This window comes from Stegostoma tigrinum, chromosome 5, assembly GCF_030684315.1.
Source record: "Stegostoma tigrinum isolate sSteTig4 chromosome 5, sSteTig4.hap1, whole genome shotgun sequence".
In the NCBI taxonomy this organism is placed as follows: Eukaryota; Metazoa; Chordata; class Chondrichthyes; order Orectolobiformes; family Stegostomatidae; genus Stegostoma; species Stegostoma tigrinum.
In genome coordinates, this window is record NC_081358.1 from 102,692,060 (window position 1) to 102,719,229 (window position 27,170).

Consider the following 27,170-nt stretch of genomic DNA (forward strand, 5'->3'; position numbering starts at 1 on the left):
ACTGACCAACTCAGAAATGGATTTATTTTAATTAATGGTCTACACCACACCTCAGTATGGCTCAGTGGTTAGCACTGCAGCCTCAGCGCCAGGGATGCGGGTTCAATTCCAGCCTTGGGGGACTGTCTGTGCAGAGTTTACACGTTCTCCCCGTGTCTGTGCGGGTTTCCTCCGGGTGCTCCAGTTTCCTCCCACAGTCCAAAGATGTGCAGGCTAGGTGGATTGGCCATGTTAAATTGCCCATAGTGTTCAGGGTTGTGTGAATTATACTGGGATGGATCTGGGTGGGATGCTTCAAGGGGCGGTGTGGACATGTTGGGCCAAAGGGCCTGTTTCCACACTGTAGGGATTCTAATCTAATCATGACTAAGAACAGAGTGGGTCACTAAGGGAAACTTTAAACCTTTTCTAAAATTATAATTTTTTTTGTATTTGACATTTAACCAAATATACTGTTTAAATCCTAAAAGTGATCTGGACTTAAGAAAGGATATGAAAGCCACATAACTCAGGAAGTTGAGAGGGTTCTAAATTGAACAGCCAGGACAGCAGATGAAATTTGGGAAAATGTGGTAAATCAAAGAGCAGAGACAAAGCAAGAAAGATACTAATATGGGAAATGACAAACCGACCGTGACAGCAAGGGACAGAGAATGCACATCTCAAAATTAAATCATAACCTAGGCTAGAAATTGCAAAAAAAAAGACAAATGTAAGGGATGCATGCTGCTATCTAACCAAGCTTCTGTCCAATTGAAGCAAGACTTCATTATTGCAACACTCAAATCTCTGTTATAAAGGCTCACATTTCCATTAAGCCTTCCTAACAGCTTGGCAAGGACACTCAAATCCCCTCACACGTTTACACTTTCCAACCTCTCACCATTTAGGAACTAGACTTCAATCTGTTCTTCCTACCAAAGTCAATAAAATCACATTTTTCCACATTATATTCCATATGCCACAAACTTGCTTAATGATTAAGTTTGTCAAAATCCTCCTGAAAATGTCTTACATCTTCCTCACAGAACACAATTCTGCTTAGCTTTCTGTCATCTTCAAATGTGGAAATGTTATATTTGGTCCCCATATCCAAATCATTGATGTATTGTGAACATCTGGGGCTGATTTAGTTATGGTTTATCACCATGAGAATGACTCCTTTACCCTATTCTCTTTTTCTGGTTGTTAGTCTTATACATGGGTAGTGAGTACTTCAGCAGAAGTAGGAGGGTCGCAGGCACTAACTTAGAATGTGTCAATGTCTTCTCAATTCAGGGAGGCAGGAAAGGGATAGAAACATAATAAAAAAGGAGGGAAACTGACTACCGTGAGTTGAATCTTGCTTACCATTGTTCCTTACCCAAGATTAAGTTATTCACTCACCGAGTGATGTTGCCTGTTGTGAAAGCGCTAATTAGCCACTTGATGTCCAATAATTTAAAAGGGATGAGAACCAAAGAAACGTTTTCTGCGAGATTCTGAGCACTTTCAGGGTACATGAAGTGATGTGTAGTTTTACTGCCTACATCCGCCTCATAGCCAGTGGTCCTTGCCGTGTTCATCCTACGCAAACAGGAAGTAAAGAAAGGAAGACATAACAAGGTGTAGAGCTGGATGAACACAGCAGGCCAAGCAGCATCAGAGGAGCAGGACGGCTGATGTTTCAGGTCTAGACAAAAACTGCTTATCTCAGAAGAGTATAAGATATTAAGTAAATGATAAAACAATTCCATTTGAGTTACTTTATGACGGTGGGCATACTATAAGTTTCAAAACAAGTATGGGAATTATCCATGGTGTCCTGGTCAATACATATTCTTCAAAGCTGCATCATCAAAATTATGTTTTATCATATTCCTGTCTGTCAGAGTTTGTTGTGAACAGGTTGTGTTTACCGTGTAACATTAGTAACTACACTTCCAAATAACTCATTGGCTGCAAGGCACTTTGGAACTTCCTGAGGTTATGACAAGTGTTATAAGTTCTGCAGAAGGATCATCGGACGTGAAACGTTAACTCTGTTTTCTCCTCCACAGATGCTGCCAGACCTGCTGAGCTTTTCCAGCAACTTTGTTTTTGTTCCTGATTTACAGCATCCGCAGTTCTTTTGATTTTTGTCATATAATCGAGGGTGCTTTAAAATATTTATGTAGTGGTAGGTCTTCTTGCTTCTCAAGCCAGTTCTGTTGTTCAGTGAGGTCATGGCTGATTTGTGACGTTACCCTCTATGTCTTCCTTTGCTTTGTGCTCCTTAGTACCATTAGACTAACAAAAAAAAACTCAGATTTAAAACTAACAATTGCTCTAGCATCAGCTACTATTTACAAGAGTCAGTTCCAAACTTGTACTATTCTTTATGTGAAGAAGTCGTTCTTAATTTTATTCTGGGTCCAATTATTTGGCTATCCTCTCTTGTCTAATTGGTGGATATAGTTTCTCTCAGTAGTTCTTGAAAACTTAGGTCAAGTCACCCCTCAATATATGAACCTTTTGATAAATTTCTCCTTTCACTTCAACCTTGGGGTTCAGATTTCGTCAGAGTAAATCTACACTCTACACCCACAAAGGCAAATATACCCTTCTTAAGATGTGGTACAAGAACTGCTCACAGTATAAGGTATGGTATAACCAACGCTTTGCATTTGAAGCATAACTTCAAACCTCTTTACATTCTATGTATTAAGAGAGAGTCCTGTATTCCATTAGAGATAGTAGGAACTGCCGATGCTGGATTGTGAGACAACAAGGTGTGGAGCTGGAGGAACACAGTGGGCCAGGCAGCATCAGAGGAGCAGGAAAGCTGGCATTTCGGGTCAGGGCCCTTCTTCAAAAATTTCTGAAGAAGGGTCCAGTCCCGAAACATCAGCTTTCCTGCTCCTCTGATGTTGCCTGGCCTGCTGTGTTCCTCCAGCTCCACACCTTGTTATCTCCTGTATTCCATTAGACGTTTTGGCTTAGTTTCTACACTTGTTCCATTATATTTTAACAATGCATTCCTGGGCCTCCACATTTAGAAATCACATTATTCTTTTTTTTTGGGTCCAAAGTGGATGATCTTACATTTGGGTACAGTAAGATCAATATGTCACAGTTTTGCGTATTTACTCAATACATCACTACCTCCTTCCAATTTTCCACTTCTATAAATGGCCAGCTTTGTTTCATCAGCCAGTTGGCTTTTTGTCTTATCATCTAATTAATATAGAGAATGAAAACAGAAATTGCTGGAAAGGCTCAGCAGGTCTGGCAGCATCAGTGGAGAGAAATAAGAGTTAATGTTTCAGGATCAGCCACTCTTCCTCAGAACTGAGGAATATAGAGAACAGTTGTGGTTTCAATACACACCTTGGAATTCTACTTGTCACATCCTCCCACTAACCTGACTCACTGACTTTTTTCATTTGACCTATTTCCTAATCAGCTGTCTAATTTGCCTTCAGTTCCATGGGTTTCAATTTTTGCAAACAGTTTTTCATTAGGGACTTAAACATGTTCTGCAAGTCCACGTAATTAATGAATCAGGTACAGTTTTGATAAGGTGCAGAGACTTCATGACGAGTGAAAATACAGACCCCCAAACAACACCACCAGCAATGCATGTTCAGCCAACTAATTTGCACATTCTCTATCTTGATGAAGTGTACCTGGCTCGAAACATTTGCTGCCAGATCTGCTGCGAATTTCCAGCATTCCTGTTTTTACTACAACCTGGCTGGTTTCCCTCTCTCAGTTTTCGCAGTTCACATAACTTTTCAACCAACTTTCCTGAATCAATATACCAAGTAGGAACATACAAATTAGGAACAGGACTCGGCCATTTTCAAGAAAGTTTAGAAAACTATTGCTTTTTAAATCTGTAATGTTCTCGCCCAATATACTTAAAACCCTAGGATGGAAACCACATGACTTCAAGGCTTTCTCTCTCAATAAAATGCAGAGGTGGAGAAGCACAGCAGGTCAGACAGCATCGAAGGAGCAGGAAAGTTGACATTTTAGGTCTGGACACTTCATCAGGACTGGGGAGGGGAATGGGAGCTCAGAAATAAACAGAGGGAGGAAGGTAGGTGGGATGGAAATAGGTGGGAAGAGTGGAGCAGATAGGTGAGACAGAAAATGGACAGAATGTATCAGGTCAAGGAGGCAGGAATGAGAGGGAGGGTTGAACATGGGATGAGGCTGACAGTGGTGAGATTTTGAAGCTGGTGAAATCTATGTTGAAGCCATTGGGCTGTAAACACCTAAAGCAGAATATAAGGTGTTGTTCCTCCAGTTTACATGTTGGCTCATTTTGACGGTGCAGGAGGCCCAGGATGAGAATGGCCACCAAGGGAGTGGGAGGGGGAGTTGAAATGGCTGGCAAATGGAAGGTGGTGTTGATTGGAGTGTACAGAGCACTGATGCTCCCCAAATCTGCCAACAAGTCTGCAATTGGTCTCTCCAATTTACAGGAGACCACATCGGGAGCAACGGATGCTGTAGGCCAGGTTAGAAGATGTGCAGGTGAATCGCTGTCGAATTTGCAATGATTGTTTGGGGCCTTGGATGAGGTGAGGGGGGAGGTGAATGGGCAGGTGCGGCACTTCCTGCGCTTGCAGGGAAAGGTGCCGGGTATGGTGGAAAGATTGGTGGGGAGTGTAGAGCTGATGGGAGAGTTGCAGAGTGAGCAGTCCCTATGGAAAGCAGATAGGGAAGGGGTAGGAAATATCTTTTTAGTGGTGGGGTCTGATTGCAGGTGGAAAAATGGCGGAGGATGATGTGTTGGATTTGGAGATTGATGGAGTGGCATGTGAGGACCAGGGGAACTCTATCCTTATTGTCTTTGGCGGAGAGGTGATTTGAGGGCAGAAATGAGGGAAATGCAGGTGATATGGTTGAGGTTATTACGAATCGTAGGAGAGGGGAAATTATGGTCCTTGAAGTAGTAGGGCATCTGGGATGTCCAGGAGCGGAATACTTCATCCTGGGATATGATGCGGTGGTGGCGGAATTGGGAGTACGGGATCGCATCTTTGCAGGAGGGCAGGTGATAGGAGGTGTAGTTGAGGTAGTTGTGGAAGTCAATGGGTTTGAAACAGATATTGGTGCAAATTCAGTTGGTGGAGATGGAGACAGAGAGGTCCAAGAAGGGGAGGGTGATGTCAGAGATGGTCCAGGCGAATTTGAGGTCAGGGTGAAAGGCGTTGGTGAAGTGGATGAGTTCTTCGTGGGAGCACGAAGTAGCACCAATACAGTCATCAATATTGTGGGGGAGGAGGTGAGGGCTGGTACCAATGTAACTGCAGGAGAGGGACTGTTCCACGTATCCCACGAAGAGGCAGGCATAGCTTGGATCCACTCGGGTGCCCACAGCCACTCTTTTGGTTTGTTATAAGTGAGAGGAGTCAACGGAAAAATTGTTAAGGGTGAGGACGAGTTGGGTTAAGTAGATGATACCTTTGCCCCTGACCCACCATCCTCCCTCTATTTACTTCTGAGCTGTCTTCCCCCTCCCCAGTCCTGATGACTTTCCTGCTTCTCTGACATTGTCTGACCTGCTGTGCTTCTCTGGCTCCACATTTTACCAACTCTGACTTCCAGCATCTTCAGTCCTTATTATTTCCAAGGCTTTCTCTATGTTTGCTCTCAGCATTATTAGCATTCAGTTCTTGCCCTCAGACTGATTTAGGAGCTCTGAGAGTTATCTCTGTGCTGTAATTAGTTCAGTTTTGCTGCAGCTTTGTGGTTTTGTAGTGTCACAAGCTGAGCTTCTGACTTATTACTTATGTCTCAAGAACAGCTCCTACTTTCATTTCTGTAACATGACTCAAATCACCTCATATCCTCGTGAAAATGAATCATGCCAGGCTCAGTTATTTAAATATATTCCTCCCACTTTCCACCCTTTGTACACTTGAAGTAGCACAGTCATTCAAAATCTCCCTGCTAATGTCTTAAAGTCACACTAAGTCCTGTTCCCCTATCACCCTGCACTCACTGATTAATATGATTTGCAAGGTGAGCAACATTGTGACTTTAAAATATTCATCCTTATTCTCAAACCTTCCTGGCCTCACCTCTCCTTATCACTGTTATCTCCTTCAGTATCACAACTTTCTGACTGTTTGTGCTCCTGTAATTCTAGCATTTTACCTTCCCCAATTTTAGTCAGTCCACTTTTGGCAGTCGTACCTTCAATTCCCGAAGCTCCAAGCTCTAGAATACCCAGTCCCTAAGCCTCTGCACCTGGCTTCACTCCTTCAATAGAGAATTTGTTCATTTGGCTTAATAATTGTTGTGGCTCAACATCACTTTGCTTTGTGGTGTCGGTACACTGTTGCATTGTTTAAGCACGGTCAAAATGGAAATGATTTCAAAGGTTACATTCTTCACTTTTGAACCCACGCTTAGGAATTTGATTATCATGGTGGGATGATATTGCCTATTCTACATTCTTAGCTGTTTTTCACATGATCCAGTGAAAAGGAGAATTCAAGGCAACACAGCAACTGAGATGGATGACCACAATAGGGAAAGTTTCAATGCTTTCACCCTTTGCTGCAAGTCATTGAAAATGCATTGCTTTTTTAAAGCTCCCATGAAATGCTTTGGCAAGTTTTATTAAATCAAAATATATAACTTAAATATAGAAAAAGTATTAAAATATATAAATGTAATCTACATATAATAGCATTTAGAATCATAGCACAGAAAAAGGCTCTTTGGCCATCAAGTCTGTGCCATCCAAAATCAATCACCTTACTATTCTAATCCCATTTTCGAGCACTTGGCCCACAGTCTTGGCACTGCAAGTTCACATCTAAATACTTCTTAAATGTTGCGAGAGTTCTGCCTCTAACACTCTTACATGTGGTGAGCCCCAAGCTGCCACCAGCCTCTGTGTGTAAAAATATTTCCTCATATCCCCTCAAACCCTCCTTTCCCTGACCTTAAATCTACGTAAGCAGTCACTGAACACCAAGGGGGAAAGTTCCTTCCTTTTTACATTGTAACTGGGCCTCAATTTTATACATTTCCATGATGTTCCCCTTCAGTCTCCCCTGCTCCATGGCAAACAACCCCAATCTATCCAATCTCTCTACATAACTAAAACTCTCCGTCACAGACAACATGCTGGTAAGTCTCCTCTGCACTCTCTCCAGTGTAATCACTCCCTCCTGTAAAGTGGATTCCAGGTCTGTACATGATACACAACAACCAACTACTGCCCAACTAACTTTTAATACAGTTCCAGCATAACCTCCCTGCTCTTAAATTCAATGGGTTGCTCAATAAAATCAAGTATCTCATACGCTTTCTTAGCAGATACTTGCCTCTATTAGCTAAGGCTTAGAGTTTAAGAGCATGGAGGTTATGCTGGAATTGTGTAAAGCTGTAGGAATATATGCAATTCTGGAATCCACATTGTAACTTAATCAAAGCTGTTTTACATCTTTGGCAGTGGGTTAGCCTGTAATAGTTCATAACTAACAAACAGTCACTTGGTTGAGGTTCTTACTTGGGGACAAATGGCATCTGTAGAACTTATCTCAGTGAGAATTACTGAGGGAGGGCAAGAAGTAGGACTAAACAAGATATTAGGCTCGGACAGTGCCACATTGAGTAATAAATGCACTTTGAACGGCTAAACCATGCAGACAAGGAAGGTTCCAAGTTTACTTCTTCGTCTGTGCTAAATTTGGGTGGGTGCAGAGAAGATTACTTCAGTTCCCACACAAGTAAGACAAATTTGCAGATTAATCCATACTCTACCAAATAATGTCCCAGATTAGTGTGAGTAAAATTTGGGACCTTTGTGTGTAAAGTTTCACTGAATGCTGCATTACCCAATGAAACATCATAACCCTCTGCTTTCCCTAATCTAATTACAGCAATATCTAGGATGTCTCATACCACTTCACATACAAATAATTGCTTTGAGTTACAGTAAAAATATGTAAGAGAATATTTTTAATGGAACAGGATCCTACTGGGATGACTAAGCAATTGACTAAGCTATATTGGTTCTTTTACTTGAAGAAGTATTGTTGACCAGGACACAAAGATAATTTGCTGCTCATTAATACAATGTATTAGGATCTTGAACATTTAATTGGTTCGGGGGCGAATGGGGGAACGGGCATGGATATTGAAGATCGCGATTTAAAGTCTCATCATAGGAGGCATTCTTCTCTGTTACTGAAACACTTTCTCAGCAGGGGAGTGGCATCCTGCTATGATGAGCTCCATATCTTGGAATGTGGGCCAAACTATTACTGATCCAGTGCTTAGGCTGCCAACTGACCCAAGTTTCTCTCAGATTCAAATCTCTAGCAGTTGACAAGTCCTATCTATGGCAAACGATCAAACATTAGAGAGACACAGAGGAGAAACATTGTATTAATCATGTTCCTTCTGCATAGAATTTGAGCTTTGCACTCAATTCACAAAGCTTGCGTATTTTCTGTTTTACTTCTTTCCAAGCTGTGTCCTCCTCTCTTTTAACGGCTTTTGTTAAAGAAATTTTAAACAAGAAGTGTTAATTAGTGGTTTGAGAAGTTCTATTCACATTATGGGCTGTATTTTATTCAAATTTTGAGTTTGCATTTTGCGCCTCTAATAATTGGGCAAGATACTAATTTAGCATCAAGTGACTTACCTCATTACTAAGTTATTAGAGTCAATTGACGGCCCGTAGTTAGAACCTTTTAAGTTGCCAGAATTTCCTATGACTGCACAGGTCCGACATCTGTTTGGTCCCTGGTCCATGAGCTTGTCATCACCTGGAAACAGCTTAAATAGTTCTTCCATGACACTGCTATAATTGGATGGCTTCCTTTCACTTTGTAGCCTCTGTGCAAAGGTAATATTTAGAAAGTAAGTGATTCATAAGGTTATGCGATAGAGCTGCTCGGAAATCAAATAATTCAGCACATTGAGTTCTTTTCACCAGTTAATCACAACCCTTCACTCACTATATCCTGTATTTTTTCTTCTTCATGTACTTAAATAAATTCCTTTTGATTTATAAGAATGGTTTTAGGTCTTATTAGTGAACGACTTTAGTAACAAATAACATATTCCCCAAGCTGTATGTTGTGCACTAATCTGAATAGCTCCTACTCAGGCAACACTCAAGATGGTATCTTTAAATTAGTGGCCATGTAAAACAATTTAGACATGCTGTACACTTATCCAAATTACCTAAATACACAAGGCTGTTGATGAAGCAGCTGAAGATGGCTTGGCCTAGGATACTATCATGCAGAACTCTTGCAGAGATGTCCTGGAACTGAGATAACTGACCTGCAATAACCAAACCACCAGAACCACCTTCCTTTGTGTCAGGCATGACCCCAACCAGGTAAGAATTCTTCCCGAGATAATGGGAACTGCAGATGCTGGAGAATCCAAGATAACAAAGTGTGGAGCTGGATGAACACAGCAGGCCAAGCAGCATCTCAGGGGCACAGATGCCACTTGGCCTGCTGTGATCATCCAGCTTCACACTTTGTTATCGAGAATTCTTCCCTGATTCCCACTGATTCCAGTTTTGCTATAACTCATTGATGACACACCCGGACAAATGTGGCCTTTATATCAAGGTCTGTCATTCTCACTTTATCTCTGGAATTCAACTTGTTTGTTCATATTTGAATTGAAACTACTATGAAGTCAGAAGATAACAAGGTGTGGAGCTGGATTAACACAGCAGACCAAGCAGAATCTTAGGAGCAGGAAGGCTGACATTTCGGGCCTCGACCTTTCATCAGAAATGGGGGTGGGGAAGGGGTTTCTGAATCAAAAAAGGAGGGGGAAGTGAGTAGAAGATGGACAGAGGAGAGGATAGGTGGAGAGGAGACAGACAGTTCAAAGAGGCGGGAATGGAGCCAGTAAAGGTGAGTCCAGGTGGGGAGGTAGGGAGGGAATAGGTCAGTCCAGGGAAGACTGACAGGTCAAGGAGGCGGGATGAGGTTAGTAGGTAGGAAATGGGGGGGGCGCTTGAGGTGGGAGGAGGAGATAGGTGAGAGGAAGGACAGGCTAGGGAGGTGGGGACGCGCTGGGCTGGTTTTGGGATGCGGTAGGCGGAGGGAAGATTTTGAAGCTTGTGAAATCCAGTGATGCCACCCAAAGGTTGCAGGAATAGCAATTCATATTCCGTTTGGGAACCCTGCAGCCCAGTGGTATCAATGTGGATGAAGGGGCTGGGCCCGAAACGTCAGCTTTTCTGCTCCTATGATGCTGCTTGGTCTGCTGTGTTCATCCAGCTTTACACCTTGTTATCTCGGATCCTCCAGCATCTGCAGTTCCTATTATCCACTCAGGAGCTGAGTGGCCCTCCTCCAACCCAAACTGGGCATCACTGAGCAGGTTATTGCTGAGCAGGTGCTGCTTGATAGTGCTGTTGATGACACTTTCCATCACTTTTTTGATGATCGAGAGCACACTGGGGCAGACTTGGCTAGGTTGGATGTGTCCTGCTTTCTGTGTACAGGATATACCTGATCAATTTTCCACATCTTAATCAAAAGGCACTGAACTCACCAAGGTGTCAAGAAATTCAGATCTTTTGTTTTACTCACAATTGCAAGATGAAATTCACAAATGGGGATATAAAAGTTCATCCGTGGTGCATTTAATTTAGAGAAGACAGTTATATTAAACTTGTAATGTAGAAGTTAACATATTTCAGTTGTTTGCTCAGCGAAGTGAGAGAAAGTAACAAGTGCTGGCAATAGCAAGGAGAATCAAGGCTGTCAGTCTCTCCCTCAACCTGTGTCTAGTGAAAAGGCTACTTAGAACATCAACCATTCAGAGAATCTGTTATCTGTAAACTTTGCCACTTCTTAAAAAAAATCTAAACAGCTGGGACTCAGGTTCAACAATCTCCTCTGGAAGCATTCTATGGCATCGATTACACCTGGGTGGAGTTGTATTCTTAATTGCAGTAGATATCAAAAGAAGAGATAGAGTTAATTCTTTTGAGGAGATGTACATAAAATAAGGCCTTGAACTTCCAGTTACCTACCAGTGCAATGCACCACGCTGTTGCCGAGCCAACATCTCTGCCTCAGGCTTGCACAGTGGTCCAGTGAAACTCAGTGCGAACTGGAAGAACAGCACTATATTTTCCACTTGGGAACTCTACAGCCTTCTGGACTCAATATCAAGCTCAATTATTTAAGGGCTTGAGGCACCTTCTCCCACATTCTTACTTTACCCCATACACAAGACTCTGTTATCACATGGCCTGCTATTACACACAACCCACTGTAAGTCACAAATAGTCCCCATTGGTAGCTATTCATTCTACTTGGTTGATTGTTATCCATTCCGTTGTCTGTCCAACTGTTCTTCTCTTTCTTTAGCCTCTAACTCCACCCATCATTTACTCCTTACCCCCTCACTGACCTACCTTCTGCATAAAAACCAACTTTTTCCCAGCTACCAATAGTTCTGAAGAAGTCACTAGATCCAAAACGTTAACTCTGATTTCTCTCCACAGCCTCTCTCAGGTCTGCTGAGATTGTCCAGCAATTTCTGTTTCAGTTTCAGAGTTTCAGCATCCGCAGTTCTTTGGGTTTTTTCACTTTGTAAAAGGTAAAAAAAAATGTAACTTGTTTTAGAAAGAGCAGTGGATTCAGCAGGATGCTAAGCCAGTATAGTGTAGAGCTGGAGGTCCGACAGCATCGGAGAGGCAGGAGAGTTGATGTTTTGGGTCGAGACCCTTCATCAGGACTGCAGCATCTACAGTCCTCGCTCTCTTACCAGGATGCACATTGGTAAAATACAAATGCAAAAAACAATGGGCTGAATCTTATGCTTTTTTTGTTGTCTGACTTGCATCAAAGTTTTTAGAAGAATTTTCACCTCAAAGTGTAATGAGGTCTCTGGTCATATCATATCAAACTTACCTCATTAACTACATACCGAACAGCTATGTTGTCCCTCATATTACCACCTACCATTTCTGGAATAAGTCAGCAGCTATATGACAAAAGACCTACATTATTTGCACTCATGCAAGACAGAGAAATGCAGCTGTGAAGCCTGGCATGCAATGGCAAACTGGCCTTGCCCCACCCCAACAAGGTTGTGGCACACCAGTCACAAAGTCATACTGCCCACGATTCACAGCTGACATGGCTAACACTCCCTCACACATACAACCTCATTCCCTCACCCTACCTGTTGTTTAACCACCACACCACACAGTTCATCTGTCTGTAGCAACATCTCACCTAACTACCACCTTTTGCAGTGCTGCCCTGTCCCAAATCCTCACTGTAGACCTGCAACATCTCACTGTCCAACAGGGGAACATTAGATACAGGAAAATAATTGGACAAATTTGAACATGAGCTTTTACAGATAGCAAAAGTGAACATAAATAAAACCAACAGGGCTGACGTTAGCCTTGATAACGCAAACCATAAATGTGCCACCATGATCAATGATCATGATGGTCTTCTGCACCCAGCTCTCATCTACTGGAGGCAGTTGTCAATCAGGTGCAATGTAACTCATGGTACCCAATGCCTCTGAGATCTTTCATGAGCAAAGAGAGATTCCTCCTTTCCAATGATTCCTTCCTCCTCCTCGGAAAATTGCTTCTGTTCACCCAGTTCCTCAGCATCCAGCACATCACCTCATCACCTGGCACGAGAAAGCTTCTGGATTGCAGGAGTTGTGGCAGCTGCCAGGAAGTGTTAACAGTGGTGACACAGATGACCTGAACTTAAGTAAACTGACCCGCTTCTGTTGAATTCTGCAGCACTGTGCCATGGACATACAGTCAGTGACACCCTGCACTTTGGAGAACTCAGTTCTGGTATGGCACAAGCTGGAACATTAACTTGGTCATTTGGGAATGAAATGAACCAGTGGCCTTGAACAGAAAACACTGATCACTGTCCTGATGTATTTGTGAATATATGACAGGGAGATCTATTACAGGTCACCCATCACTCCCTTGAAGGAGCCAGTTACATTGATGTTCAAAGCAGCTGACCTTCATAGATGCTAGGAGAGAATCACCTCCCACTCCAGCATCTGGCATTGTTCCAAGACAGAGTCCTGGGACATACAAAGCCACGTCAACACTGGACCTTACACATCCCCAGGAAATGGCATCAGGACAAAGGACTTGAAGTCTGCAGCAAATGCCATGCACCCTGAGGGCCCTATTGCTGCGACCTCTCTCTGAACGGACTCCACTCACCCTTCATGTTTTCCCAGCCATTTCCCTTGTTACATTTCACACCTGGAGGAAGAGAGTGATGGCAGAGAATTCAGCTCACAGTAAATACTGTCAATGTGGGAGCGGCAGGTTCAACTGAGACATTTGTGAGAAATCCAATTGATTAAATTTGAGAAGCCTTTGGCATTCAAAAGGTGTCACATAGCTTTACAGATACTCTTTGATACATCAAAAGCCATTGAGAAAACTGAATGAGAAAAGATTATTTTATTCCTCAGATTTGTTCCACATTTGAAGTGTGACTATGTCATGCATTGGCTTCCACCTTACTCCCAGATACACCCAAATAATTAACTTTATGTAGGAGTGAAGGCAGCAAGGGTACTTGATTATGGAGGAGTGGAAAATTGCAGTTCCCTTATGTTTTTAACTCCAGCTGGCTCAATACGAGTCCCCAGGGCTGAATGTGCCTGCCTAGCTTTGCCCAAAGTACATGAGACCAGCTTAAGTGTGTTTTTGAAAGATGCTACAAAGCTTTTTGTCTAATCAAAGGCTCTCTCTTACCGAGTAACAAGAAATACAGAAGGAATAGGCCCTATGATTGGACGAGCAGCACTCAGTGGGATGTAAGCAGCAGAGAGAGTGAGGACTGCAGATGCTGGAGTCAGAGATAACACAGTGTGGATCTGGAGGAACATAGCAGGCCAGGCAGCATCACAGGAACAGGAAAGTTGACGCTTTGGGTCAGACCCTTCTTCTATTTGTGTGTGTATGTGTGAGAATCCGTCAGAGTGGGTGTACATGTGTGAGGGTGTGTTAGAGTGGGTGTCTGCGTGAGACAGAATCCAAAGAAGTGGGCGTATGTGTAACAGAGAGACTTTCAGAGTGGGTGAATGTGTGTGTGTAGGAATCCGTCAGAGAGGGTGTACTTATGAGAGACAGTCCATCAGAGTAAATGTATGCATGAGAAAGACTCACTCTGACTGAGTCTATGTGTGAGAATGAGTCTATCAGAGTGGGTATACATGTGTGAGAGTCTGTCAGAGTGGGTGTACGTGTGTGTGAGGGTCTGTCAGAGTGGGTGTACGTGTGTGTGAGGGTTTGTCAGAGTGGGTGTACATGTGTGAATCTGTCAGAGTGGGTGTGCGTGTGTGAGGGTCTGTCAGAATGGGTGTACGTGTGTGTGAGGGTCTGTCAGAGTGGGTGTGCGTGTGTGAGGGTCTGTCAGAGTGGGTGTATGTGTGTGACGATATGTCAGAGTTGGGGTTTGTGTGTGTCTGTAAGAATCCATCAGAGTGGGTGTACGTGTGTGAGTCTGTTAGAGTGGGTGTACGCGTGTGTGAGGGTCTGTCAGAGTGGGTGTACATGTGTGAATCTGTCAGAGTGGGTGTGCGTGTGTGAGGGTCTGTCAGAATGGGTGTACGTGTGTGTGAGGGTCTGTCAGAGTGGGTGTATGTGTGTGACGATATGTCAGAGTTGGGGTTTGTGTGTGTCTGTAAGAATCCATCAGAGTGGGTGTACGTGTGTGAGTCTGTTAGAGTGGGTGTACGCGTGTGTGAGGGTCTGTCAGAGTGGGTGTACATGTGTGAATCTGTCAGAGTGGGTGTGCGTGTGTGAGGGTCTGTCAGAATGGGTGTATGTGTGCGTGAGGGTCTGTCAGAGTTGGGGTTTGTGTGTGTCTGTAAGAATCCATCAGAGTGGGTGTACGGGTGTGAGTCTGTCAGGGTGGGTGTACATGTGTCAGGGTCTCGCAGAGCGGTTGTACGTATGTGAGGGTCTGTCAGAGTGGGTGTATGTGTGTGAGTCTGTCAGAGTGGGTGTGCGTGTGTGAGGGTCTGTCAGAATGGGTGTATGTGTGTGAAGGTCTGTCAGAGTGGGTGCACGTCAGAGTTGGGATTTGTGTGTGTCTGTAAGAATCCATCAGAGTGGGTGCATGTGTGAGAGAAAGTCCATCAGATGCTGAACGACTGCTCAAAATTAGGGGGAAATGCAGAATTTTTGCAAACACTGGCTAGAAACTGACCGACAAAATGACAGTGCATCCCACAGCAATGACATATAACAAGGGCAAAATGAGGTTTTCCATCCCTCACCATGTACTCAAGTAGTTCCAAGAAGTTGGCTTTGGATGCTGCCAATAACAGAATTACTAGATTGGGTTAATTAGATCATGATCTGATGAACTGCTCCAATTGACATAGCTTATAAATCCGTTAGGTTTCAATATGTGTACATTTCTCAGATGTGTTCCTTACGATTGTCTCAAAGGATTTAATGTCTGTGTTCGATAATTAGTACCATGCAGAATTGCACTGAAATCCAATTCAAATGGTCAGCTGCTAAGGCAGCTAAAAAAAAGTCAAGAAAGCTAATGTCCAATGTGAGATGCAAAAGGCAGCACCATCAAAATAAACAGAGGAAACATATTGTGCAAAAATGGCAAACATTTGATTGCAAGAATATAATATATACATTTTTAAAAAATCATTCATGAGGTATAGGCATTGTAAGCCAGTATTGATTCCCCATTCCCAGTTTCCCTTTGCAAGGTGGTGGTGAGCTGCCTTCTTGAACTGCTGCAGTGCATGTTGTCGGTAGACCTATAATGCTGTTAGGGAGGGAGTTCCAGGATTTTGACCCAGCGACACTGAAGGAATGATGATGTATTTCCAAGTCAGGATGGTGAATGGCTTGGAAGGGAACTTGCAGTTGGTGGTGTTCCCGTGCATCTATTGCCCTTGTCCTTCTAGATGGAAGTGGCTGTGGGTTTGGAAGGTGCTATCTAAGGAGCCTTGGTGAAATTCTTCAGTACATCTTGTAGACAGTAAGTATTGCTGCTACTGAGTGTCAGTGGTGGAGGCAGTGGATGTTTGTGAATGTGGTGCCAATCAAGCGGGCTGCATTTTCCTTCATGGTGTAAAGCTTCCTTGAATATTATTGGAGCTCATCCAAACACACTACTAACCAACAGATGGTGGATAGGCTGTGTGGATTCAGTAGGTGAGCGAACTGCCACAGAATTCTTAGCCTGTTCTTGTAACCACAGTATTTATATGTCTGCTCCAATTCGTTTTCTGGTCAATGGTAACCCCCAGGTTATTGACAGGGGTTAGGATTCAGCAATGGTAATGCCATTGTATGTTAAGGGGCAATATTTAGATTCTTTCTTGTTGGAAGTGGTCATTGCCTGGCACTTGTGTGGAAAGAATGTTATTTGCCACTTATCAGTCCAAGGTTGAATGTTGCCCAGGTCATTCTGAGCATGGATATAGACTGCTTTAGAAACTTCAGTGGTCACAAACGGGACTGTACATTGTACAACTATCAATGAAGACAGGAACATAGGCAATAGAAGCTAATCAGCCTTCAAGCCTGCTCTACATTCAATATGATCAGGGCTGATCATCTAACACACAATCTGTTTTTGCTTTCGCCCCATATCCTTTGATGTCCTTAGCCTTAAGAATTATATGTGACTCCTTGAAAACATTCAATGTTTTGGCCTCAACTGCTTTTTGCGGCAGAGAATTCCACAAGCTCATCACACTCCTTACTCCTCATCTCAGTCCCAAATGGCTGAACTTGTATCTTTAGATTGTGGTTCCTGGTTTTGTGCTCTGCAGTCATTGGAAGTATCCTTCCAGTGATAACCCTGCCTAATCCTATGAGAATTTTATAGGTTTCTATGAGATGTCCCCGCATTCTTCTAAATTCCAGGAAGCATAGTCCTAAACAATCCAGTCCATCTTCAAGCATCTGTTCTCCTGTCCCAGGAGTCAGCCTGGTAAAACTTCATTACACTCTGTCCATAATCAGAACATCCACCCTCAGATAAGGAGACAAAATTGCACACAATATTCCAGGTGTGATCTCACCGAATCCCTGTATAATTGCATTCAAAAATCCCTGCTCGTGTACTCAAAGTGCTTTCCTATGAAGGTGAATATATATTTACCATCTTCACCTCCTGCTGAACCTGCATGCTTACTTTCAGTGACAGGTGTACAACGGCACCCAGATCTCATTGAACCACATCCTTTCCCTATCTATCACCATTCAGCTGATAATCTGCCTTCCTGTTTTTGCTACCACATATTTTTCCTACCTCACATTTATCCACAATATTTGCACATGGTATGCACTTGTCCACTCACTCAACATATCCAAATCACTCTGAAGCATCTGAGTACTTCTCACAGCTCACCTTTCCACTCAGCTTTGTGTCTTCTGCAAACTTAGAAATATTACATTTAGTTCCCTCATTTAAATCACAAATATAAATTGCGAAAGCTGGGGTCCAAGCACAGATCTTTGTAGTGCCCCACTATTGTTATGACGAAGGGAAGGTCTTGTTGGAGGAATGGAAGATGCTTGGGATACTATCTTAAGGAACCCACGTAGAAAAGTCCTGAAGCTGAGATGATTAACCTCCAACAACCACAACTATCTTCCTTTATGCCAGATATGACTCCTGCCATTGGACTCCTTTCCCCAATTCTCATTGCCTCTCGTTTTGCTCAGGTTCCTTGATACCATATTTAGTCAAGTGTGGCCTTGATGTCAAGAGCAGCTGCTTTCACCTCTGCTGTCCATTTTTGGACCATGGCTGTAATGAGTTCAGTGTCGCTATTACACACGCCAATTTTGAACATTAGCAAGCTGATTATTCCCTTGCAGGTGCTGACGAATAGCATTGTCAATGGTCGCTTCCATCACTTTGCTGATGCTCGAGAGTAGACTGATAGGATGGTAATTAATTGAATTGGATATGTTCTGGTTTTGGTGCACAGGCAATATCTGGGCATTTATCCACATCTTCAGGTCGATGATTGTGTTGTACCTCCAACCCACTATAATGAAACAGCTCGGCTAGGGCCACAGAAACTGTGAACAAAATGTTGTCAGGGCCCATAGCCTTTGCTGTATTCTTTGCCATCAGTTCTTTTCAGATATCACAGTGTGTGAACTGAATTGGCGGAAGACTAGTATCTGTGATGCCTGGGACATCAGGAGCCTGCTGAGGTGAATCATCTACTTTCACACTTCTGGCTGAGGATACATGACATCCTTTCTATTTGACCTGGCTCAATTAGCCCTCTCATTTAGAAGACAGTTAATATTTTAAGTTTGACATTTGTGCCAAGAGTGATTTGTTCAAAACAAAACTTGCTGTTACTGCCCAAACTCTGTTCAGTATTCAGCTTTAAGTTTTAATGATTTTGTTGAGAAGACGTGACCTATAATCTGTATTAGATCATTTGGAAACTGTGTAAGCTGGTGCTATGGTCATTATGACCTTAAGTACATAGAACACAGAACACTGCAGCACAGTGCAGACCCCTCAGCCCATGATATTGTACTGACCTATTATCCTACTAAGATCAATGAGATCAGAAGGGTTCCAGATGGGTGGCTACTTTTACTGCATAATTTTTATGTTGTACATTGTATGGTAAATCTCAAATCTGAGTTGACCCGCATAATTCCAGGCCCTCGACCACATTGCAAAACTGTGTTTTAAGTGAATCTTAGAACTTCAGTGGCAATGAAGTAGACCCTATTTTTAACACTTGCTCAGAAATCAAATCCTGATGCTTTCTGTTTGTTTTGTTGTATTACTATCATGATGAGGTGATTTTGGCCACATTCCAGTACAAGAAACAGCAACAATGTTGTTTCATACTGATAATTTTATTAAAAATTTATTGGGCTTTTGTTGAATTAAAAGTCAGCATGATGAGTGGCTTGAAGGGAACTTCCAGGTGGTGGTGTCCCCATGTATCTGCTGCCCTTCTCCTTCTAGATGGAAGTGGTTGTCGGTTTGGATGATGCTGTCTCAGTATCTTTCATGAATTTCTGCAGTGCATCTTGTAGGTAGTACATGCTGCTGCGACTGAGCATCAGTGGTGGACAGAGCTTATGTATCCAGATGTGGTGCCAATAAAGTGGGCTACTTTGTCCTGGTGGTGTCATGCTTTTGAATGTTTTTAGAGCTGCACTCATCCAGGCAAGTGGGCCATATTCCATCACACTCCTGGCTTGTGCCTTGTGGATGGTGGGCAGACTTTGCCAAGTCAGTAGATGAGCTATTCGCAACAGTATTCCTCGCCTCTTATCTACTCTTGTAGACACTGTGTTTATATGGCAAGTCTAGTTGAGCTTCTGGTCAAAGGTAACCCGCAGGATGTTAATAATGTGTGTTCACTATTACGACAGTATATCAAGCAGTGGTGGTTAGAAAGTCTTTTACTGGAGAGGGTCATTGCCTGGCATTTGTCTGGGGTGAATATCACCTGCCACATGTCAGCTCAAACCTGGATATTGTCCAGATCTTATTGAATCATAGAATCCCTCCAATATAATAGCAGGCCATTTGGCTCAATCGAGTTCACACTGATCCTCCACGCTTCCCTATGTCTGTAACTCTACATTTCCCATGAGTAAGCACTTAGCCTGCACATCTTTGGTGAGTGCAAGGCAACCAGAGCACCCAGACGAAATCCACACAGACATGGGGAGAATGTGCAAACTCCACGCAGTCGACTGAGGTTGGAACTGAACCCACAAATGACTTTGAACCTTGTGCAATCACTGGCAAACCTCCCATCTTTTGACCTTATGATGGAGGGAAGGACATTGATGAAATAGTTGAAGACGGGTGGGCCCAGGACACGAACTGGAAGACTCCTGCAGAGGTGCTCTGGAGCTGAAATGACTGACCTCCAGCAGCCACAACCATCTTTCTATGTGCCAGCTAATACCCCAACCAGTGGGGAAATTGCCCCGATATCCACTTCTTCCAGTTTTGCTACATAGAGACGTTATTGCCAAAGACACAGCATATAGCCATCAGCAATGCATATACCCATCCGTCTTATCAAACAAAGATATTTTAATAAGTACAGAAATAGCTAATTGGGTTTTTTTCAAATCTTTCACTGATGTGCAATGTCTAAGGTGATGTGTGGTTTCACTCGGACAATCTAAAACCATAATTAAGCATAAGGAACACATCAAAGAGTACTGATCCCCAAATAGGAGTAAATTGTCATGGGACTGCATTTATGATTGAAGCTCAACTCGTACAGATAATAGCAATGGTAAGTAGTAGTTTGCAAGCTCCCTAATAGCCATAGTGAAGAACAGAGTATAACAGGAGGAGAACTTAATGCAGACTTATAAGAATGGCATCACCATAGTCCCCTTTATATTGAATGTATATAGCAAATTGGCAAAGGAAGATGAATTTATCAAGTCTATATGAGGAAACCGTGAGCAGTATATTCCAGTGCCATCAGCGAGCATGCTATTTTAGTAATCTGCAGTTAGACAGGATTAACATTCACATGATGAAGGAGTCTTGATGCAACAGTGATCATACCATAATAAAATGTTATATTCAGTTTGCTGTTCGGTGAGAAGTGTGGGTCTAGTAACAGTCTCTTGAACTTAAATAATGGCAGTTACATGGTATGGGGTTAAAGATGGTTAAAGTGAACAGAGAACACAGTTGAAATAAATGACAGTACAGGATTAGTGGCACCCATTTAAGATATTCTATCTTCAGCAAAGATACATTCCATTGAAAAAGATGGGCTGTATGAGAAGGATATATCATTAGAAGTTCAGGATGCATTAATTGAAAGCAAAACATAGACACTGTGAAGATTAGTGATAGGTCAGAAAACTGGACAGACTTTAAAAATTGAAGAATTATTTAAACAGCTAATGAAGGAGAAATCAGAATCTGAGAGAAAGCTAGGTAGAAATATAAAAACAGATAGTATGAGTTTCCAAGGATATTTTTTAAAAAAGTAACTAAGGAGGGTGTCTTGGATGGCACGAAAAGTAAATTAATAAAGGGAAACAAGGAAATGGTAGAAGAATTGAGAAGGTTTTTTTGTCTTCTACAATGAGAACACTGGAAAAGCGAGAGGTAAAAGGCGAGAAGGATTTAAACATTCACAAGTATTAGGTAAAGGTACTGGGAAAGCTACTAAAACTAAAGGTAGACATTTCCCCTGGACATGATGTTCTTCATCCTAGGATCTTAAAGAAATGATAGCAGAGATAGTAAATGCATTGTCGATGTTCTTCCAAAATTCTCTAGATTCTAGACAGGCTCCTGCAGATTTGGTAATGAATCATGTAACACTCTGATGAAGGGTCTAGGCCCAAAACGTCAGCTTTTGTGCTCCTGAGATGCTGCTTGGCCTGCTGTGTTCATCCAGCTTCACACTTTGTTATCTTGGATTCTCCAGCATCTGCAGTTCCCATTATCACATGTAACATCTCAGTTGAGGAAAGGAGAGATATAGAAAGCAGGAAGCAATAGGCCAGTTAGCCAAATCAACTTTTGAGGAAATACTCGAATCCATTTCAAAGGACATATTGGGAGGGTATTTAGAAAATCATACATAGATCCGGTATCCTTTGTCTGTATGCCTGAAAACTAAACAGACCTAAAAATAAGGTATTTTCGAAATCTTGCAGATATGTCAAGTCTGGGCCCACTGGAAAATAAAAACAACGCTTTTAGATCCGTTCAGGTGATGTGAAGCTTTTTAAGTCCTCCAAGTGCCCAAACAGACCTAATTGTAAATACTGTGATAAATGGAGACAAAGAATAATAAGTACAGTAGATAATAAAAAAAGGTTTACAGACACCATCAAATTTTTGATAATGATAGTGTGAACACATTTCCTAACAGGCTACAGTATAATGAATTCAAGTGTTATATGAATATTTTGCTTTTGATTATGAGATGATTAATATGTATCTGAAAATGTCCTTCATTTTAAAAAGCAGTTTGTCCCTAGGTTCAGGTAAATGATTTCCATGGGTGGCCTAGTGGCTCAGTGGTTAGCACTGCTGCCTCTCAGTGCCAGGGACCTGGGCTCAATCCCACCCTCGGGCGACTGTCTCTGTGGAGTTTGCACATTCTCCCCACATCTGTGTGAATTTCCTTCCGCAGTCCAAAGATGTGCAGGTTAGGTGGATTGCCCATAGTGTTTACAGCTGTGTAGCTCAGGTGGGTTATAAGGAGTTGGGTCTGGGTGGGATGCTCCAAGGGGCAGTGTGGACTTGTTGGGCTGAAGGGCCTGTTTCCACACCGTAGACATTCTATGAGTGTATAATCAAGGAAAGCAAATATGGTTTTATGAACAGTAAATTTAATTGATTAAAGTTCTTTTGAGGAAGCAACAATCAAGGGAATGAGCAGGAACCTATGAGTGTAGTGTATTTGGATTTCCAAAAGCCATTCCACAAGGTGTCATAGCACAAGTTACCATACAATATGATATTACAGTTAGCATATTAGCATCAGTAGAAAATTGGAAAGGAAGCAGTGTGCAGTGATTAAAGAGTCATTTTCAAGTGGGCAAAATGATAGTAGGAGAGTTTGATCAGGGCTGGGCTTCAACTATTTACAATCTATACAAACGAAGGGATGGAATATATAATAAATAAATTTCCGATGACACAAAAGTAGGTGGCAAACTAAGCTATCAAAAGGATAAAGCCTCTACTAAGAGGGGAGGGGATGGCCGAGTGATATTAATCTAGAGATTTGGGTAATGCACTGGGGACCCAGGTTCAAATCCCACTCCAGTAGGTAATACAACTTGCAATCATTAAAAGTCTAATGATGATCATGAAGCTACTATTGATTGCCAGGTAAAACACTTATCTGACCTACTGATATCCTTCAGGGAGGGAAACTGGTGTCTTACATGTGACTACAGAGCACAGCAAGGTGGCTGACTCTAAACCCCTCTGAGCAATTCATCTACAAGTGACACCCAAAGCCCCTTAAAATGAATTTTTAAAAATTAGATAAATTAAGTGAGTATACAAAAACTTTGCAGATGGAGTCCAATGCAGAAAAAAAGTGAACTTTTCTGCTTTGACAGGAAGAAGAGTGAGCACTATCTTGTTTGGAGAGAAACTGCAAAATATTTTGGTACAGAGGGATCAGGATGCCCTGATACATGAATTTTTTTCATCCACAGAATGGGGGTATCACTGGCTAGGCAGCATTTATTACCCATTCCTAATTGCCCAGAGGGCAGTTATATGTCAACCACCTTGTTCTGGGACTGGAGTCACAAATAGACCAGACCAGGGAAGGACAGCAGCCTCCTTCCCTGAAGAACATTAATGAACTAGACGTGCTTTTCCAACAATTAACAATGGATTCATGGGCATCATCAGACTCTTAATTCAGAATTTTCTTTTAATTGAATTCAAATATCACCATCTGCTGTGGCAGGATTCAAACCTGGGTCCCCAGAAAATTTATCTGGGACTCTGGACCAACACAGCAACAATACTACTCGACCATTACCTCCCCAGTTATAACAAATTACATTGTTAAAAAAACTGCACTTTTACTATTTGATACAAGTATAGGAACATTTAATAAGAATTAACTGGCATAGACAACCTCAGTTGAGCAACCATCTTCTATTGCTCCCCAGAAAAACATAAGAACAATGCCTAGAAATGGTCAGGTTTCTTAGTTTAGGCTCTTGTGGCATTCCTAATCCATATGATAATGCCTTGTGTATCCTTTTATCTACACTAAGGTGTCTGGTAAGGCCTGTAAATGATCCTCAGCATGAGGCAAGCTAGGAAGTGGTTTTGAATTGAGTGATGACAAAGAGGGAGGTGACCATACAGACATCTTGGATAACTGTCAGATGCATTCTTCTGTTAGAAAGATTCAAATTAGTGGTGGACACCAGGCAAAATAAGTATCGCTATAGGACTATATCTGGACTCCATCTGGAGCATTATGTATATTTACAGTTTTTTAAACTTAAGAAAGGACATAATTGTATCTAAAGAAGCTCAGAGAAGGTTCGTTTGATTCTTGGGATGAAGAGAACGTTTTATGTCTGAAGAAAAATTGAGCAAGCTGGGCTTAAACTCATTGGAGTGTACAAAACAGTTTACCTTGCTGAAATTTATAAGGCTCTTGAGCATTCTGAGAGGATATTTTCTCCTGTGGTCAGCTAGAATTAGGGGACATATTTTAAAAATTATCCTTCTTAACATTGAGGCAAAGAGAACTTTTCTTTCTCTCAGACAACAAGGTGTAGACCTGGATAAACACAGCAAGCCAAGCAGCATCAGAGCAGCAGGAAAGCTGGTGTTTTGGGTCTAGACCCTTCTTCAGAAATGTTGTAAATCTGAGGAATTCTTTTCACTGATAGCAATGGAGGCTGGGTCATTTCATGCATCCAAGGCTGTGTTACATAGTTTTTTTAATCAACTAGAGAGTCAAGCAATATGGGGTTTGGTGGAAGACAATAAAGTGAAATTGACACTATAATTAGATTTGGCATCACCTTATCAAATGATGGGATAGATCAAGGAGCCAAATGACCTCTCCTTGGTCCTCATTCTTGTGTATTCTTGAATGGAGATGGTGAGATGGAGAGTGAAGCAGCAAGTGAGGTGGTGAGGGGTAGCAACAGAGGCATTGTGCACAATCAGAAAAGAGGAGGCAATGAGAGGTTTGGTGTCGGGAAATGAGCAAGTGGGTGGCAAATACTCAATAAGTGAACAATGCCATCAGCAGTGAGAAGGACCATGCACGCACTGATGGGTAAGAGTGGGTACCAAATTCCTGTTCTAGTTTGGTATCAGGTAATACAGTGATGTCTGCCTGCTCCTGCCCTGCAGACCTTTGCCAATCTTCACTGAATGTTTTTGTCAAGCGCTAGCCACACAAACGTACCCACTGTTTGTTTTAAACACTATACTATATTCAATACAGACCTGAAGAATTTTTAGTAATCAGTCTCTTTCAATGTCAAGCATATACTCAATAACACTTTATCAATCAACAGGATTCTCCCTCAATATAGTTAACTGATCACATCTTTTGTGCAGTGTACTTACTTGCCACCATTTATAGGATGCCTCAGGAAGTGTGAAGCTATTTTTGGTCAGGATGGGATACATAGTAGGAATGTATCGCTTGTCAAACCATGCTGATTCATTTAATTCTGACACACAACTGTTACATTTGCACTTTCTCACGGCGAATAATTTTTTAAGTGCAAAGTCAATCTTGTCCGTGTAAGTAAAAGCGACCGATAACAGGAGCACGGTAAAAACCAGCAAACAGAGAAACCACTGCTGCTTCTGAAGCCTGTGAGCAAACATAGCGAAACCTTCTTGAATGATACTTCTCCACTGATCTGACAAAAATGTGGGAAAGCCAGGAAACAGATCTGGGGAAACCAGTGTTGACAAATTCTGCAATTTATTCCCTCTTCAAAGTGATTTCTCTTTGTAACTCAATCATTGTTTGACAGGCTGGTTGTTGAGCAGCAGTTTGACACATATTTCGACAAAAGGAAGTCTGGTCGGAATAATGAAAGTTTTCTGAAAGAAAATGAATGAAACTTTGTTTTCCTGAACATTAATCCGGGTAAAGTTCATGTGGAGTTAAGCCAGTGTTTCGAGTAGGCATCAAGCATTTTGGAACTAGCTTCCAAACAGATGTTGCGATTTCTGTCATGCTGATGTCTTGGAATCCAGTTGTACGTTTGATTTCATTTTTAGAATTTATCCTTATTCCATTCTTGTTGATAATCTTTCAGTTTTTGCCGAAAATAAACTTCTTCCTAAATCAAAATAAAATTCAAAAACGTCATAAACCAAACCTAAACAACTTCACGAGAAGGAAATATGGGTTATTTTCTGAAACATCTACTTTGTACTGTTAGCCTGAGATTCAGAATGGTGCTGGAAGAAGTGAGGGTATATTTTAGAGTAGAATAGCATTCTCTGGAATGTTAGAGATAATGGGAACTGCAGATGCTGGAGAATTCCAAGATAATAAAATGTGAGGCTGGATGAACACAGCAGGCCAAGCAGCATCTCAGGAGCACAAAAGCTGACGTTTCGGGCCTAGACCCTTCATCAGAGAGGGGGATGGGGAGAGGGAACTGGAATAAATAGGAAGAGAGGGGGAGGCGGACCGAAGATGGAGAGTAAAGAAGATAGGTGGAGAGAGTGTAGGTGGGGAGGTAGGGAGGGGATAGGTCAGTCCAGGGAAGACGGACAGGTCAAGGAGGTGGGATGAGGTTAGTAGGTAGCTGGGGGTGCGGCTTGGGGTGGGAGGAAGGGATGGGTGAGAGGAAGAACCGGTTAGGGAGGCAGAGACAGGTTGGACTGGTTTTGGGATGCAGTGGGTGGGGGGGAAGAGCTGGGCTGGTTGTGTGGTGCAGTGGGGGGAGGGGACGAACTGGGCTGGTTTAGGGATGCATTAGGGGAAGGGGAGATTTTGAAACTGGTGAAGTCCACATTGATACCATATGGCTGCAGGGTTCCCAGGCGGAATATGAGTTGCTGTTCCTGCAACCTTCGGGTGGCATCATTGTGGCAGTGCAGGAGGCCCATGATGGACATGTCATCAAGAGAATGGGAGGGGGAGTGGAAATGGTTTGCGACTGGGAGGTGCAGTTGTTTGTTGCGAACTGAGCGGAGGTGTTCTGCAAAGCGGTCCCCAAGCCTCCGCTTGGTTTCCCCAATGTAGAGGAAGCCGCACCGGGTACAGTGGATGCAGTATACCACATTGGCAGATGTGCAGGTGAACCTCTGCTTAATGTGGAATGTCATCTTGGGGCCTGGGATGGGGGTGAGGGAGGAGGTGTGGGGACAAGTGTAGCATTTCCTGCGGTTGCAGGGAAAGGTGCCGGGTGTGGTGGGGTTGGAGGGCAGTGTGGAGTGAACAAGGGAGTCACGGAGAGAGTGGTCTCTCCGGAAAGCAAACAGGGGAGGGGATGGAAAAATGTCTTGGGTGGTGGGGTCGGATTGTAAATGGCGGAAGTGTCGGAGGATAATGCGTTGTATCCGGAGGTTGGTAGGGTGGTGTGTGAGAACGAGGGGGATCCTCTTGGGACGGTTGTGGCGGGGGCGGGGTGTGAGGGATGTGTTGCGGGAAATGCGGGAGACGCGGTCAAGGGCGTT

General features: G+C 42.7%; 1 protein-coding gene across 5 annotated transcripts in view; it reads right to left on the bottom strand.

Annotated features, from left to right (window-relative positions):
- LOC125451671 (CMP-N-acetylneuraminate-beta-galactosamide-alpha-2,3-sialyltransferase 1-like) overlaps positions 1-27,170 on the bottom strand; it is a 78,245-nt gene that overhangs the window by 12,529 nt on the left and 38,546 nt on the right. For all 5 annotated transcript variants that reach the window (XM_059646177.1, XM_048529132.2, XM_059646176.1 and 2 more), the window contains 3 exons: positions 25,092-25,822; positions 8,639-8,832; positions 1,387-1,566 (listed from right to left, as the gene is read on the bottom strand). In XM_059646177.1, coding sequence (XP_059502160.1) covers positions 1,387-1,566; positions 8,639-8,832; positions 25,092-25,358 — 641 coding nt within the window. In that variant the 5' untranslated portion in view covers positions 25,359-25,822. The remainder of the gene's footprint in view (positions 1-1,386; positions 1,567-8,638; positions 8,833-25,091; positions 25,823-27,170) is intronic.